This window comes from Sus scrofa, chromosome 14 (assembly GCF_000003025.6).
Source record: "Sus scrofa isolate TJ Tabasco breed Duroc chromosome 14, Sscrofa11.1, whole genome shotgun sequence".
In the NCBI taxonomy this organism is placed as follows: domain Eukaryota; kingdom Metazoa; phylum Chordata; class Mammalia; order Artiodactyla; family Suidae; genus Sus; species Sus scrofa.
In genome coordinates this window covers 14,618,541-14,634,930 of record NC_010456.5, presented here as the reverse complement: position 1 = coordinate 14,634,930, position 16,390 = coordinate 14,618,541, and the positions used below count along the sequence as shown (strand labels likewise).

General features: G+C 49.4%; 1 protein-coding gene across 1 annotated transcript in view; it reads left to right on the top strand.

The window, feature by feature from the left end:
- Positions 1–7,689, top strand: part of FAM167A (family with sequence similarity 167 member A) — a 40,253-nt gene extending 32,564 nt beyond the window's left edge. Inside the window, exon 4 of the mRNA XM_021072831.1 lies at positions 4,680–7,689. Coding sequence (XP_020928490.1) covers positions 4,680–4,943 — 264 coding nt within the window. The 3' untranslated portion in view covers positions 4,944–7,689. The remainder of the gene's footprint in view (positions 1–4,679) is intronic.

The following is a 16,390-nucleotide window of genomic DNA, read 5'->3' as shown; positions in this document are numbered from 1 at the left end:
ACCTGGCCCCGATGACTCAACTCTCCACATGGGTTTAATGCTTTCCCTGGCAGAGGCTCAGCTGTAGGACTTGCAAATTTCAATCCCCCTTTCCAGGGTGGCCTCCAGCCCTGCGGGAGTACCTTTAGTACTTGCTGGATCCTCAGAGGTGTGGCCTGTGACTCCAGCAATCCTATAATTAGGGCTTAGTATTTGGTAAAGTGTGTGCTGCCCCTGGGATGAGAAAGCGCACTCACCAGGGGGTTGGTGGCTGACCCTTGGCCCTATTGCAATAGCCATGTTGCAGTCAATGCTTGCTTATAACTGACACACACACACACACGTTTGATTCTCTAATTCAGATAAGAACAGCTCTTAAGGAGGCTGGTTGTTTCTTAAGGTGGAAGGTGAAACCCCAAGGGAGGAATGAAGTAACTAGAGGTGGTGATTAAGCTGCTCTACAAGAGGAGGAGGCGATTTCCTAAGTTTGGCTGGGTGAGACAAGGGGGTGCGTGAGAGCCAGTGAGGCTCTGGGGGAAGGGACAAGAGAGGAAGCACCAGGGAGAATGGCGGCTGAGGAAAACCCGGGGAACAGAAGTATCTGAGAGTGTCAGTGGTTTGCAGTAAGAGGGCTTTATCCCAATCTCATGGGTCACTAGAGATTTCCTGGAGACTTAGAAGAGGGGCTGCCTCCTGCCTCTGGGTTGCCTGCAGTGAAAACAGGGGCTGCAGTAAAATGGTGCGGAGAACAGTACGGCGGCTCCTCAAAAAATACGACATAGACCTACCACGTGACCCCATCCACAAAAAATAAAACATAGAATTACCACATGATTCCCGTTCCGCTTCTTACTATACACCCCAAAGAAGTAAAAGCAGGGACTCAGACAGATACTTCTACCCCAGGGTTCAAAGCAGCATCATTCACAAGAGCCAAGAAGTGGGAGCAACCCAGACATCAATTCACGGGTGAGTGGATAAACAAAGTGTGGTCTATGCAGTCAACATTACAGAATATTATTTGGCAGGTAGCAAATTCTGACACATGCTAGAATGAGAACCTTGAAGACATAATGCTGAGTAAAATAAGCTAGTCACAAAATACTGTAATGATTCCACTTACATGGGATAACTGGAGTTGTCAGGTTCACACAGACAGGAAGTAGAATGGGGGTGGCCCCAGACTGGGAGGAGTGGAAATGGGGAGTTGTCATTTAATGGAGACAGAGTTTCAGTTTTGCAAGGTGAAAAGAGTTCTGAAGATGGTTGGGGGTGACAGCTGCACAGCATTGTAAACGTAGTTAATGCCACGGAACCGTACACTTCAAGATAGTATATTTTTGTGTTCTGTGTATTTTAACACACTTGAAAAAAAATCCTGGCAAAGGAAACCTCTTAGCTCTGCACATTTTCTCGGGTTTCTTTGGGTGTTGAGAAAACTCGTGTTTCTATAAGGATTTGGCTTGATTACAGTGGGGTTACCTCTACTCAGGGACTCAGTTTAGGGTTTAAGGTGTGGAGTCCCCCCTGAAAGATTCCTGTGTGGCCTGCAAAGTGGGTGGGAATGGGGCCAATGCTGCCACTTTTCCTTGCGGCCCTGGAACAAACACTGTTTCTTGGAGCATCACGTGAAATCACTGATTTACATTCAGTAGTCATAACAAAGTATGTCTTCCAAGTGATCTTAGGGTGGGCTGCTCATGCTATGAGATGCCCTCAGAAAGGAGGACCACGAGAAAACAGTGGATACCCAGCTTCTTCCCGTGCCCGGGTTCCAACAAGTGGAGAGACCTTCTCTACTGAAAACTGTGTCCTTCCTCTTATGTAGTGGTGAATGCCTCCAAGCTCAGGGGGTGGGTGGGGTGGGCTTTGCCCAGTCCAAGGATACTGGACAGGTGCCTTATTATCACCCCTCCTTTAGCTGACTCTGATGGGTTTTCAAAGATAAATTTTTCTTTGACCTTTGACCCATTTTTGGCCGTAGAATAGTCCCTACCCCCACCCCAGCCATCCCTACTGACTGCATCTCACAGGTACTTCCAGAAACCTGCTCAAAACTGAAATCCTCCAACTTTGAGATCTTTTCAGACTGAAGACCCAATTCCTGAGGTCAATTCCTCAGTTCAAATATGACCCATAGGGTTCTTGGCTTTCAAAGAGACCTATCTTCAAATTACAGGACACCCTAAAGAGAAGTGGTTCAAGCCAGATTCCCAGAAGACCGTATTAAATGGTGTGAGCTGGGACTGTCTTTCCAACAAATTGGACCCCCATCTCCTTCAGAAGGGCTTAGGCAGCACTTAGCCCAGTTCTAAGCATGGCTGGAAGATCCAAATAAATGAACAAGTGATCAACTACCCTACGGCAAGCCCACCACCGCTGATTTGGCACCTTTCTTCATCAATACAGTTGCTGATCAGCAATACATCTGGGTTGTGATGCCTAAGGATTGAGAAATACATTAATGAACTAATCACTATAAACATTAATCCCAATTTTGCCATTAAATACCTTGCTGATTCCTAAGCAAAACTTTCTATCTTGATTTTTTTCTCATCTATAAAATCATGATAAAAGATCTGTAGAAGTACACTGAAAAATGAAAGAGAGAAAATAGAACGATGAAACACTTACTGGTGAAGTGGCAGCTTTTTCTGCCCTGCCATGCACTTGATTCCAAGCCTGAATAGGAGAAAAGTGAGAATGCTGGAATTCATTTGCATAGCCAGGGGAAGGTCCCTCTGGGATCTCATGGTTTGTCTTCCTAAATCAATCTGGCCTCAAGCATCAGGTAAACAACACAGCCAAGCATGAAGACACAAAAATACTAAAACGTTAACCACTTGCAAGCAGAGGCAGAGTAAATGGTGAGGAGGAACTGGATCTTGAGCCAAGTGGGAGCAGCTGGTGACCCATTTCAGTGACAAAGTGTCAGTGATGAAAAACACTGCACTGGGAACTTAGGGAGACCCCAGAAGCTGTGGTCCCCGTCTCTGCCACAGCACAGCTGTTATACTCAGCAACTCACTGAAACACATCCAGACCCAACCAAACTGCCATGCTGATACCTTGGGGCTGGCTGTGTGGTGCTAACAAAGTTAACACACAGGTGAATTTTAGACACTGTAATTAGACCAGGTAAGGAGTTATTATCACACCTCTTTCTCAATAGAAAAAAACAAAACAAAACAAAAAACCCTGAGGTATTAAAATATCATGACGCTTCTACGTGGTCACTAAGCACAGAACCAATTCTGTGCCCCCACACTCCATCTCGACCTGAAGAGTCAGAACTTAGGGATCAGAGATTTGGGTTCTAGAATCTGACTGTCTAGGATCCTCGTCCTGGCTCTGGCAGTTATGAGCTTTGTGATTTGAGGCAGGAACTGACTTTGTTAAGCTTTGGCCTCTTCGTCTAGAAACTGTGGATGACGATGGTGATGTTGCTTCAAAAGGCATAGTGAAGATTAACTCGCATACCGTTATAACCTGTGTGCCCCCATTCATATATTGAAGCCCTAACCCCCAATGTGACACTATTTGGAGGTGGGGTCTTTGGGAAATTATCAGATTTAAAAATTTTTATTTTAAAGGCATTTGTAGATATCCCCAAATTTCCATTTAGTGAGGAAAGAATCACTTTTACACACAGTCATCCTTCTGGTCAATGGTTGTATCTTTTTTTGTTGTTGTTGTTTTGTTTGTTTGTTTGTTTTTGGCTGGGCTCGAAGCATGTGGAAGTTCCCAGGCCAGGGATCAAAGATGAGCCACAGCAGCCACCCAAGCTAAGCCGCTGCAGTGATAACACTGGATTCTTAACCCACTGGCCACAGGCAACTCTGGGAGATGATTAGATTTTGAGGCCATGACGGGATTTGTGCCCTTCTTAAGAAAAAGAAAAGAGACCAGAGCTCTCTCTCCCCATCACATGAGAAAGTGGTCATCTGTAAACTAGGAAGAGGGTCCTCACTAGGAATCAAATCAGCCCGCACCTTGATCTTGGACTTCCCAGCCTTCAGAACTGTGAGAAATAAATGTCTATTTTTAAGCCTCCCAATTTATGGTATTCTGTATGGCAGCCTGGCCTAACTAACACTGCCCAGAAGACTTAGAACAGTGCCTAGTCCATAGCAAAGCATTCAACAAATATTAGCATGCATTTATGTTTGGCTCTTTTGAAACTTTATTAAGAAATATTGCAGCAGTTCTAATGTTTAAAGAATAATATGACAGCATACCTACCACCCAACATAAGCTATAAAACATCTCTGATATGGTTGAAGCCCCTTTTTATCTTCCCGATAGCAGTCCCTCCTTCCCACCCACAGGTAACCATGCTACTGAACGTGGTATTTATCATTACCATGCATTTCTTTATATCCCCCCCCATATATATATACACACAATGAGACTGAGCTGGAAATACTTTTAAGCCAGGGCTGACATGTATGTCTTCCAGAAAGATTCAGACTCAATATTGAACTTAGCACAGAGGATTGTTTGGCAAGCACATCCTCATCTATCACCTCCTCTCTCTGTCTTTTCACCTCCCTGACCTGGGAATGTGCTACTGTCTCTGGGTGGACCCCAAAAGACGATGCAAGCCATTCATCAGGTCCCTAGTAACAGTTGTGGCTGATCAGGGACTGTAGAGCCTGCCACCCATCTCGGTGCTGACGCCTCCCTCTCTTCCTTACCAGACGGAGATGCGTCTGCAGGACCAGCAGCTGGCGCGGCAGCTGATGCGCTTGCGCAGTGACATCCACAAGCTGAAGATCGAGCAGACCTGCGACCTCCACCGGCGGATGCTCAACGATGCCACCTATGAGCTGGAAGAGCGGGACGAGTTGTCCGACCTCTTCTGCGACGCCCCGCTCGCCTCCTCCTTCAGTCTCTCAGCACCACTCAAGCTTATTGGGGTCACCAAGATGAACATCAACTCGCGAAGGTTTTCTTTGTGCTGAGAAGCCCTAGAAGGGGCGGTGAAGCCAGAACGAGGGGGCGGGTGGGAGATGCGGGAAGGGAGCTGAGGTCCAACTACCCGAGTGTGTCTCCCGGAGGCAGGGCTTCCCCGGGACCTGTGGCAGGTGCTCTCGGGGCACGTCTGCTGCCAGCGTCCCTATGCCTGGCCCTGGCTTAATACCCAAAGAGTCCTGCAGAAGGGCCACTCCATCCGATGTTCACTGAGACCTTGTCCCCAGCAGACACGTCCCATCCTCCCCTCACCCACATCCCTGTTTTCTGGAATCACTGGTGCTATGACCTGGGAACCCAAAGGGGGCCCCCAACGCTGTGATTCTTGCAGAAGGCTTCCCCGAGGGCACCGAACCCCAGTGGGGAGGTGATCAGATATGTCAGTCTTGCCATCTCTCTGGTGCTGGCCTCTGAGTACTGGCTTGCATTGACCCTAAGTGGTGACTCAGTCACCTCGACAGGGGCCCATCAGGAAAGGACTAACACTGTTGCTGGGGTGGGGGAGCCAGGCCACAGCCACAGCCAGGGTCCTGGTGAGGTCATCGACCTTGGCCCTGCGGGTGTGGGGTAGGTAAGTTGTTTCCAGTTTGTGCCCAGCACACCAGTGTAGCCAGCATGGGGCAGGCATGGCTACACCCTGCTGCCCGCCCTGGCCACTTACACCAATCCCAACCTCCAAAGAGCCCTCTGCCACCACCCCACAACCCCGGGGAGTGCCCAGGAGTGGGTTTTCCTATAACGGAATCTCACGGAAGCCAGCAGAGGCCGCCTATGGATTCTGATGTCACCTCTGCCACCTCCGTGCCCTCCCCAGAGGCTTGCCCTGAGCCGCCTCTGAGATTCTGTGCCTGACTTAAACAACTAATTTTAATTGAATCAGACTGTTACTAATCTGTTGCTAACTTGTTAATAACTGTTTGATTTTTGTCCAAATGGCAGAGCCAGTGGGTAGGTCCAGTGCAGAGGTTCAGGGTTTGGTTTTACAAGCTTCTCCCACAAGACAAGGGTGAGGATCAGCAAGGTGAGGGCTGAGGCCTCGACGGGTGAGGAAGTTAAGCCGGTGGCACACCACCTGCCAGGGGGTTGACCTTTGATCCATCTAGTCCAGCCCTCTGGTTCACAAAAGAGTGAGGCCAGGGAAGGAACATGGCCTCCCTCAGGTTCCACAGCTCTTTAGCGGCTATAGAATATTGCTATATTAAATCATCATCAATAATGCCTACACCGATCACATGTCAATGAACTTGAACTCCAAAGATGGTACTGACGCTTTGCTCACAAACCGCTAACCCATCTACTCTCCACCTCACTCAGCCCTGTCATCTCCCAAGTTACACTTCCTACTGCTGCCAGGATTCACCATCAAAGTGAGGTGTCCTGTTGCTTTGTCTTTCCTGCGTTGTCTTCCTGTATCATTTCACTGGGGCCCATGGGCACACACACGCATATGCACACACACACACACACCATGACCCACGCTGGAGAAAGCTTGCCTTTCTCTTGTGGGCCAGGAGTGGGAGTTTGTAAATGATTGGTTCCTAGTTAGAAAAGAAGTTGGTGTTTCCTTGTGATTTCAAAGACGGTATAACCACATTCCCGAGATCTGTTTTTGCCCCGACTCTGAGCAGTGGCAGAAGTCTGAGGCCCAGAGGACTCATCCACAGAGGAGGCCTCAGTGGAAGCCCAGACCCCTCAGGCCTGTTCCTCCTCCTGGGGGAAGGAGGCAGACTTCTCTGCCCAGCACTGTGTCTCCTCAGGGATTTTGGACAAGCCCTCCCAGGTCTTACAGGGGCCTGCCTGCCAGGCTTCTTCCAGAAGAGTCCTGGATCCTCGGGTATTGGCTGCCCTGCACACACGCACACTCACTCTGCAGAGACTCACTCGAACCCGCACAGGCAAGCCTGTTCCATATTCTGAAAAAAGGCCACACTAATTATTTTTCTTTCTAAAAATCAGTCATTACAGTAACTGAAAAAGCTGGGTCCAACCAAAGCTGAGTGACTTGGTTGAATTCTATCAACGCAACTGAATCGGAGTCAACCGGGCAATGCCGTTGCTCAGTGAGTCCAGTGATTCCTTTCTTTGTTCTCTGAGATCAAGGCATACACTTTTTGGAGGGGTGTCACTGTCTTCGTCATTTTGCTTAGTTCATCCCAGGAGAATTTTATTTGGGGGATAAGGCAAGAGGGGGTCAAGAAGAGAAGTGGGGGGAAAAGACAGATGTGTTTTCTTACTCATTGTCCAGTGTCTTTTCACATCCTTATTTCCATGGTGGACACAGTTCAGTTCAGCTGCGAACTAACACGGTGAACGAACCAGGTCAGTTCAGCTTTGTAAAGTCCCTGACTCGTGTGGGTCAAGACACATCTGGGACAGTCACAGCTCTAAGCGGCATCACCAGCTCCCCAAGGGCAACCTTCTGGCTTACCACACATATGGGACACTGTTGCAGTTTTACTTGTTATCTACCCGTCTCTGTGCATCCCCTAAGGAGCTCTGGGTGTAAAACACAAGTCTCTGTTGAAGCTGCCAAGTGGGGTGAAGTCTGAGGCCTTTGTGGGCTCCTGGGAGCCCGGGCAGGCTTGGGATGGCCTGACCCAGCCCCCGCGTCCTCCCTGTAGCAATACCAAGTGCTATTATATAATTGATGGACAGTTTATAATTTTATTTTTTATGATTATTTGTTTCTATATTGCTGTAGAAAAAGTGAAATAAAAATTGTTTCAAAAGAAGACATTTATTACGAGGAGAAATGTGCTTCCTTTGATCTTGTTCCTGTTACAGCACACACAGCACCAAGCACTGAATAGAAAGAAAGAGAGAGAGAGAGAGAAAAGGAAAGAGAGAGGAAGAGTGAGGGGGGAGGAGGCAGGGAGGAGGGAGGAGGATGGAGGGAAGAGGTAGAAGAAGAGCCCCACCTAATCACTTTCCTCACCTCATGGGACCTTCCTCCAAGGGGGGAAGGCCTGGTGGTCTTGCCATCAGTCAGGAACTTTCCCTCGCTCTGCAAGCTCAAGATGCGAAATGTAGAGATGCAGCCATCATGTGTGAATCTGAGCAAGGCCAGAGCCAAAGCAAATCCACTCTCTCCTACAGTAGCTGCTTCCAAAGGTGACTCTGATCGGATTCAGAATATTTGGGTCAAACTCAGAGCACTGCTGGACAGCAGACCCACAGGACATGTATTTCAAATCACAGCTCCATCATCCAAGTCCTTGGCGTTACTGTGCCCTACGGAGAACTCGTGGTGAACTTTTTCAGCCTCTTAGGCAGCCCCGTCTTCAAAATGAATCTGCATGAGGGTCATCTGGGGTGTGAGCTGCACATGCAAGTTCCCAGGAAATTCCTGGGCTCCCCCAACCCCCATCCCAGGGGGTTTGGTGTGAAGCTCTGACATTTTTCACAAATGCCCCAGGAGACCAACACATGTGGTTCACAGACACTTGGAGAAACCTTCAAAGGAACAAAGCAGACTTGGGAAAGGCATGCCTTGAACAGCTTCTATCTGTCGTTCCCAGGAGAGCCCCATGTCTGCAGGTCAGAGTAGGTGTTAGCAGTTCCATTTTGTGGACAGAACAGCTGAAGAGAAGCACTCTGCCTGTCCCTCAAGACTATCATCTGCCCACACTAAGCAAATGAGTAACTGGGATCCAGTTCCTGCAAAGGGCACCCAGTATGAATTGGCCACATGGAGTAGGGTGTTTGAGCCCGGGGGTGGGGTGGGGGCGCAGAGGGGGGGACGGGCACTTGGAGATTTGCCATCACCCTTGGCCTTGTGGTTCAAAGGGTGCTCCAGAAGCCATTGGGCCTTTCCAGCCCTGCAGATGGGATCACACGAACCCTTTTTCAGCCCAAAGGGAAACGACTCTAATTTGGCCTCCAAATAAGTTAAATATCTTTAAGTGCCACAGAGAAAATTAAATGTGACCACCGTGTCATTGTGAGGGAGGGGGCTGCTTTTACCACGTGGCAGGAAAGCCTTCTCCTCGAGGGTGCTATTTTAACAGACACTGCAGCCCTGCAAAGATACAGGAAAAAAAAGTGTTCCAGAGAGAAAAGCAGGACCCTAATTCCGAGGCAGGAGGGAGGGTGGTAGGCAGTGTGGCTGGAGTGGGGTCAGCCTTGTAGGTCAGAGTGAGGAGTCTGGGTTATACTGGGGTTATTGCGGAATTGCTTTGAGGTCTTCATGCCGGATAGTGATGTCTGATCTGATTTGTGTTACCAAGATCTATGTAGAAAGTAAAGAGGGAGTGGGGCAGGTGTGGCATCTGCAGGAGGAATCAGTGGATGTGAAAGTGACTTGGATGCATGCACATAGCAGCTGTTGACAGGGTGGCAAATCGTCTGATTTGGAATTTACTTCGGAACATGTACCTGGCTATTTGGAGGTAAACCAACAGAGCCTCCTGGTAGTTTGGATGTGGAGGGTGGAGGAACTGGAGACTTAAGGATGGCCCTTTGGCCAGCAGCTGGATGGGGAGGTGTCATTTACTGAGCTGCAGACAGTTTCAGGGGACCACGAGTCGGGGAGATGGGCAGCATCAACAGCCATCTCAGCCGTGTTATATGTCAGTGTCTATTTGACCTCCAAGGCGGGAGCGAGTAGGTGATTGGTTATAAGGACCTGGACTTCAGGGAAAAGCCAATGTTAGAGGCATAAATTTGGAAGTCTGGGATTTTTGTGTCTGGATGATAGTAAAAGCACCGTCTCTGGATAAATTCTTCTAGGAAGAAAGTGTAAACACAAGAAGAGGTGACTAAGTACAGCATCCCAGGGACCCCAATACCTGGAGGTCTGGTAGAGAAGGAAGAAGAGTCAGAGGAGACTTAGAAAGAACAGCTAGTAAAGTACAAGGAAAACCAGATGAAGGGTTATCAGGGAGCCTTAAAGAAGAAAACATTGCAAGGAGAGGATTGTCAGTATCAAATGCTGCTGAGAAATTGGGGAAGAGGCAGACATTACAAAGAGGTTTCAAGCGAGACGGAGATCACCTGTCATTTATTACAGCAGGAAGAGCCCTTTCAGTCCAGGGGAGGGACAGAAGTCCAATAAGTGTGGGGTGAGAAGAAAACGCAAAGTGGAGGAATTGACTCTTTCAAGTCAGTTTGCTGTAAAAGGAGCAGAGAAAAAGGAACTGGACAAAGACATCGAGTCAGGGAAATAACTTTGGGCTTCCTCATAACAGTTTAGAATAGAGTGGCTTTGTATATCAACAATGTATCATGATAGAAATGTGTCATAAAAGTGCTGGCATCTAAGGTGTGCCCATAGGAATTATCTGTTGGGGAGGGAGCAATTGGTGGCACGAGAGAGAAGAAAGTAATTGCAGCAGTGAAGTTCTCAAGGGGGACGGGGGAGTAGGGGTGTCAGTGGGGAGGCTGGGCTGGGGGAGAGGCAAAGACGCTCTTTCCCGTGTTGCGGGAGGGGGATGCTGGGGTGACGCCCGGGTCAGGGAACCTCTGGTGGGAAGAAGAGGAGCATCTCATTTTGGATTCTCCCTGTTTTCTCTGTGAATTAGGAGTGTGACTTGGAGAGGGTGGAATGTCAGAGGTTTGAGGAGAAAGAAGTTTTGACATAATTAGCTCAGCGAAAGGGCATGTTAATTCATTAGGAAGGGTAGTCAAATTATCTGGCAGTGTTGGCTGCCCGTTTGAGGCTTGTGGTCATCTAGTGGGATGCAAATCCAGTGACTGTGGTGGAGTGGAGTTTTTCTCCAGAGACGGTTGCATGCCATTGCATGCCACAATGCAGGACCCAGAGCAGGCAGGTAGTGGGAGCGGAGGGAGCCAGGGACCAGGGAGGATGAGGACGAGGGCAAGGAAGCAAAAGGTAAAGTGTTTTACAAAGGAGCAGTTGTAGTGTTATTTTTATTTTATCTTATTTTTTCAATTTAATGGCCACACCTGCAGCATATGGAGGTTCCCAGGCTAGGGGGCGAATCAGAGCTGCAGCTGCCGACCTACGCCACAGCCACAGCAACACAGGATCCAAGTCGAGTCTTCAACCTACACCACAGCTCATGGCAACGCCAGATCCTTAACCTGCTGAGCAAGGCCAGGGATTGAACCTCTTCCTCATGGATATTAGTCAGGTTCTTAACCCACCGAGCCACAGCAGGAACTCCGAGCCATCATAGTATTGAACAAAGGAATCCAAACTGAGTAAGGAGGGAAGAGGGGACATGGGGACATAGGAAGCGTCAGTAGTGCGAGAGTGGTAGGGTCCACAGGTGGAGGTCTCAGTGCCATCTGAGACTCGCTGGAGTGGCAGGAGAAAGGCTGAAGAGAAGGTGTTGATCAGAGTAGGGGACAGGAGATGTGACGTTAGGGGATGGTGCGGCTTCTTCCTTCAGAAACACAGCCTGATGCTACCTTAGCTGCCCTCTGGCCCCCACTAAGTTGTGCCTCATGGGCTGGTGACGTCAGTCAAAACCTCAGCTGCCAGAGCCTCCCTCAGATCTTATCCGTCTTATATAGAAAGGGGCTTCTGAGCAGTGTTGACAGCCTTCCCTTGGGCATCTCAGGAGAGCAGAGCTTCTCCCCCTTCCTAATTCTCCCTGTCGAAGCCCGAAGTCTGCGGTCGTGATGGCTGGGGAAGAAGGGCTGGAGAAGGACAGCAGTGTGGCCGAAGGTGGCCCTGCCAGGATATGGAGGCCAAGTACAACCGTGTATAAGCCTATCTGATGGGAACCACCCAGACACACTGGAGGTTTCAGATGAGGTTATTTTCAAGTTCCCTGTTCAGAGGCTCAAAGCAAACAGCAGTGGAGACAGCAAGGCGGTCTCCGAGGGAAACTGATTCAGGAAGAGAAACCTCAGATGTTGGAGGGCTGTGGCTGGCTGTCACCCACACTCCCCTGCAGGAGATAAGTCCACTAGGGACATTTCCAGACCAGCAGGGACAGGTACTGGGAGGGGATGGAAATTCTTTGGGACTTAATCCAGCAAGGCGTGGCTCAGCTCTGCAGAACCAGAGTGTATTTCTTTCCTAAACCACTTTGTCAAACAGGGGGCCCTTGACGGCTCTTCTTCCTGCCCCCTACTCCACCCAGGGACATCTGAAGCCTGAGACAGGACCCCTTGCCGGTGTACATTCAGAGTGCCAAGGGACTCTGCCTCCCTCCGAGAGATTCCCCTCCCCTCGGGCCCACCCGGGGAACTACCACTGCCCCTCGAGCTTCACCTGGAAGGGTGCCCCCTGGGGCAGCACAGGGCTGGGGGCAGAGCACTGTACTGTCTGCCTGTCCCGTCGCACCAGGCAGTGTGGGCAGGGAGGGGAAGTGTGGGCAGCTGTGGAGGACCTGACCCAGGGCCCCAAGTCTTAAAGAACCACTGGAAGACAGGGAGGCTGCTGCTCCAAGCTCGTTCTGAAACTGCGCTGGCTTCCAGGAAGCTCAGCAGGCGTCCCTGTGGGCTTCTGGCAGCCCCTATATGAGTGATTCTCAAAGAGGTGTCACATCTGCCTCTCTCTCTGCCTGACGCCACCACTGGGAAATAACAGCTTCGCATGCTGTTGTGAGCTAAACTGTATCTCCTCAAAATTCAAATGTTGCAGCCCTGGCCCCCAGGACCTCAGAATGTGACTGTATGTGGAGATAGGGCCTTTCAAGAGGAGATTAAGGTAAAATGAGGTTATTAGAGTGGGTCCTAACGGCACATGACCAGTGTCCTTATAAGGAGAAATTAGGACACAGACACACCGAGGGAAGACCCTGTGAGGACACAGTGAGAAGGCGGCCGTCTACACGCCAAGGAGAGAGGTCCCAGGAGAAACCAATGCTGCTGACACCTCAACCTCGGTCCCCCAGCCTCCAGAGCTGTGAAAACATCCACACCTGTTACTAAAGCCATCAGCCTGTGAAACTTGGCGGAGCTGCCCCAGCCAACTAAGACACTTGGTTTTCCTCTTCCTCCCCACCAGAGGTTGGTGGCCACACTTTAGTCTTTTGGTAAAAGGCACAGAATTCCTGCAAGTCTGCTCTGGGTTCTGCTGCCCTTACTTGACCACACAGAGAACAGAAGGTGCAAGAAAGGGGGAGGAGGCCAAGAAAGAAAGAAGGCAGCCTCCAAAGAAAAGCAAAAGGAGGGAGGAGGTGGCCCCAAAAAGCCGAGGCCATGACACAGCCTTTCCTTCCTGTACTGTGTCCCCCCACCTTTTTATGATGTCCTGGTTGATTCTTAGAACAGGCCCCAGGAATCCAGCTTCTGAGTTTGAGATTCAGGGGCAGGGGCAGATCGAGGCCCAGCAGCCAGAGGACCTGCCAGTCAACCCCCAGCCACTGCCCCCACCCTGCTGGAACAGGCCTGATTTCTAGTGCTCTATCACCCTTTTTGGTTGCCTGCTCCAGGTGTGGGAAGAGCCATGAAAGGACCAGAGTTCAGCCGTGGGAAGGAGGCATGCATGGAAACCCCAGAGAGTCTAGGGGCTGGACACAGGGCACAAGGGGGCCCCCACTGCCCACTTCCTACAGGAGACAAAGTGACACAAAATGTCATCTCCTGTACCCACCCTCCACCCCTGCCCACAGTGGCCTCTGAATGTGGCTGTCTGTACCTTTCTTAAGGAAATAGGACTGAATGAACCATTATATACATGTTGCATAATTCCCATTGTGGCTCAGTGGGTTAAGAAACCAACTAGCATCCATGGTAATGTGGGTGTGATCCCTGACCTTGCCCAGTGGGTTAAGGATCCGGCATTACCATGAGCTGTGGTGTAGGTTGAAGATGTGGCTCAGATCTGGTGTTACCGTGGCTGTGGCGTAGGCCAGCGGCTGCAGCTCTGATTCAACCGCTAGCATGGGAACTTCCATGTGCAGCAGTACGGCCATGAAAAAAAAAAAAAAAAAAAAAAAAGACTTGCACCCAGGAGGTAAAAAGGGATGTTCTCAAAGCAGGTTTCTGATCAAAGTTTCCAACCACTTCTATTTCTAGCAGAGGAGACAGTGAGTCTCCCTGAGAAAAGCCACTGGCGGGATCCCTTTCAGGGAAGTGGACAAGAGGGGGTTGGCAACCATCCTTCTTGTCCGTCATGGGGAGGAGAGCTGGAGGTCCTGGGAGGGGTAGGCAAACTGCATCCCACAAGAAGCCTTACAAGAGAGCTACCTTGACTCCTTGACAGGTTCAAAAGCGCCTCTGGGGAGTTCTGATTGTGGTGCAGTGGAAATGAATCCAATTAGTATCCGTGAGGATGCTGGTTCAATCCCTGGCCTTGCTCTGTGGGGTTGGGGATCCGGCATTGCCATGAGCTATGGTGTAGGTCGAAGACGAATCCTGGATCCCACTTTGCTATGGCTGTCCGCCGGCAGCTATAGCTCCAATTCGACCCCTAGCCTGGGAATTTCCATGTGCCGCAGGTGTGGCCCTAAAAAGCAAAACAAAACAAACAGAAAAAATCCCCAAAAAACAAAAGCACATCTAAGGCCAAACGCCTGACTCCTTCAGGGGACAGCTGGATGCAGACATGTGAAGACACATCCACGAGACAAAGCAGAGCACCAGGAGCAGTTCCAGGGAAGAAGGGAGAGGATAGAGACTTGCCGTGATGAAATGGGGCTAGAATTAAGTCATATAAAATATCAAAGGAGCATGGCCTTATATAGACCCTACATAGACCCCAAGGCACAGAGGGGACAGCCATACGCTGTCAGAGTCAGGGGGCTTTGGCAATGGAAGTACGATATTTTCCTGTTGCAAACAAAGAAGCAGGTCCAGGAGCTGGAGTGGCTGACCAAGGTCACTGTTGGGGGGGGTTGGTGGAAGGCTGGGAACACACCAAGTTCTCCTTTTTTTTTTTCTTGGCCACATCTGTGCCATGCGGAAGTTCCCAGGCCAGAGGCTGAACCCGTGCCAAAACAGTGACAATGCCAGAGCCTTAACCATTAGGCCACCAGGGAACTCCTGTACCAAGGTCTCCTAACTCCTCCTCCTGGCTCTTCCCAACACCCCCTCTTCCCTGCAGCCCACCCCCACCCTGCGAGCTCCTCACCAGAGCCACACAGAGAAGGAGGTCTGAGAAAAAAAATGTGAAGTTCTTCCCCCTGTAAACAAATGTGGTGGATTTTTTGGGTTTTTTTTTTTTTTTCTTCAGGCTTTATAATTCAGAACTACTGCATTAAGGAAATCCTAAAGGTCCCCCTGCTGGAGAAACAGAGGAATCCATTCACCTGTGGATTGTTTTCCAGAGAATAGCAGCACCAATTATTTATATTTTGACATTTGCTTGTTTTCTCGGCATCTGTGATTGTCACCACTTTCTGTGTTTGTTGGAAAATTCCAAGTTCATATGCTACTTTGACCACTCAAAACCTGAAATCATTAGCTGGTGGACTCTCATAATTTAACCAAGTTCTACAAATTCCTTTCAATATTTACTACATGCCAAGCAAATCCTGCGCCCATTCTAGGAAAGCAAGGAGACTAGAAACTCCAGACTTATACAGCACTTTGGTCTCACTCATGCCATGGCAACAGAAAGTCGTGTTTTATCTCTGGAACACCATCCTTTATAAAGAAAATAAAATGGCCATTGATCTGAAAATAGCGTGAGACATTTTAAAATCTATTGCTCAATTTGGTGCTTTCCTTCTTGTTTTTAAAAGCTGTGATTCCTAATTGATGAAGCCATTTCCCCATAACAACTGGGAAGGCGAGACACCCTTCCATCTCTCCATTGCCCACTTGCTCCTATCAAAACACCTGGACTCCTCCAGTTTTCCCCTCGTTGGCCTTACTCCATTTCAAAGCTCTAGCTGTCTTTCTCAGCTTGCAGCTAGGCTCTGTCTTTCTCTTTAAGAGGAACAACTGACTTCCCTTTTATTTTGCTTTTTAGGGCCGCACCTGCAGCATATGGAAGTTCCCAGGCTCAGCTGTTGAATCAGAGCTACAGATGCCAGCCTGCGCCACAGCCACGGTAACACAGGATCCAAGCTGAGTCTTCACCCTACACCACAGCTCATGGCAATGCCCGATCCTTAACCCACTGAACAAGGCCAGGGATTGAACCCACATCCTCGTGGATACTAGTTGAATTCATTTCCGCTGCACCACAGTGGGAACTTCAAGAGGGACAACTTTCTAAGACAGTAACTCAAGAAATTCAATTTGCCTCTTTAACCCCTCACTGCTCATCTCTCTCTGCCTCCTCCTCTCTGCCTGACTCCCCCCATGAGTCAGAGACAGAACAATTGCATTCACAAAACCTCTCTGTTCCTCACAGCACAACTTTCTTCATGACTAATTGTCCTCAGATGGATATGTCTCAATTCATTTTGTTTCTGCAGTCTTGCTTTTTTTCCCTGCCTCTCTGGGTTGCTCCCCTCTCTAGATGGCCACCTTCCTTTCTAACCACTAGTGTATCTTCACCTTAATTATCTCTGGCAGCATCCCCAGATATAAATCACAATCACAGCAAAGTGCATGGGGCACCTTACTAACA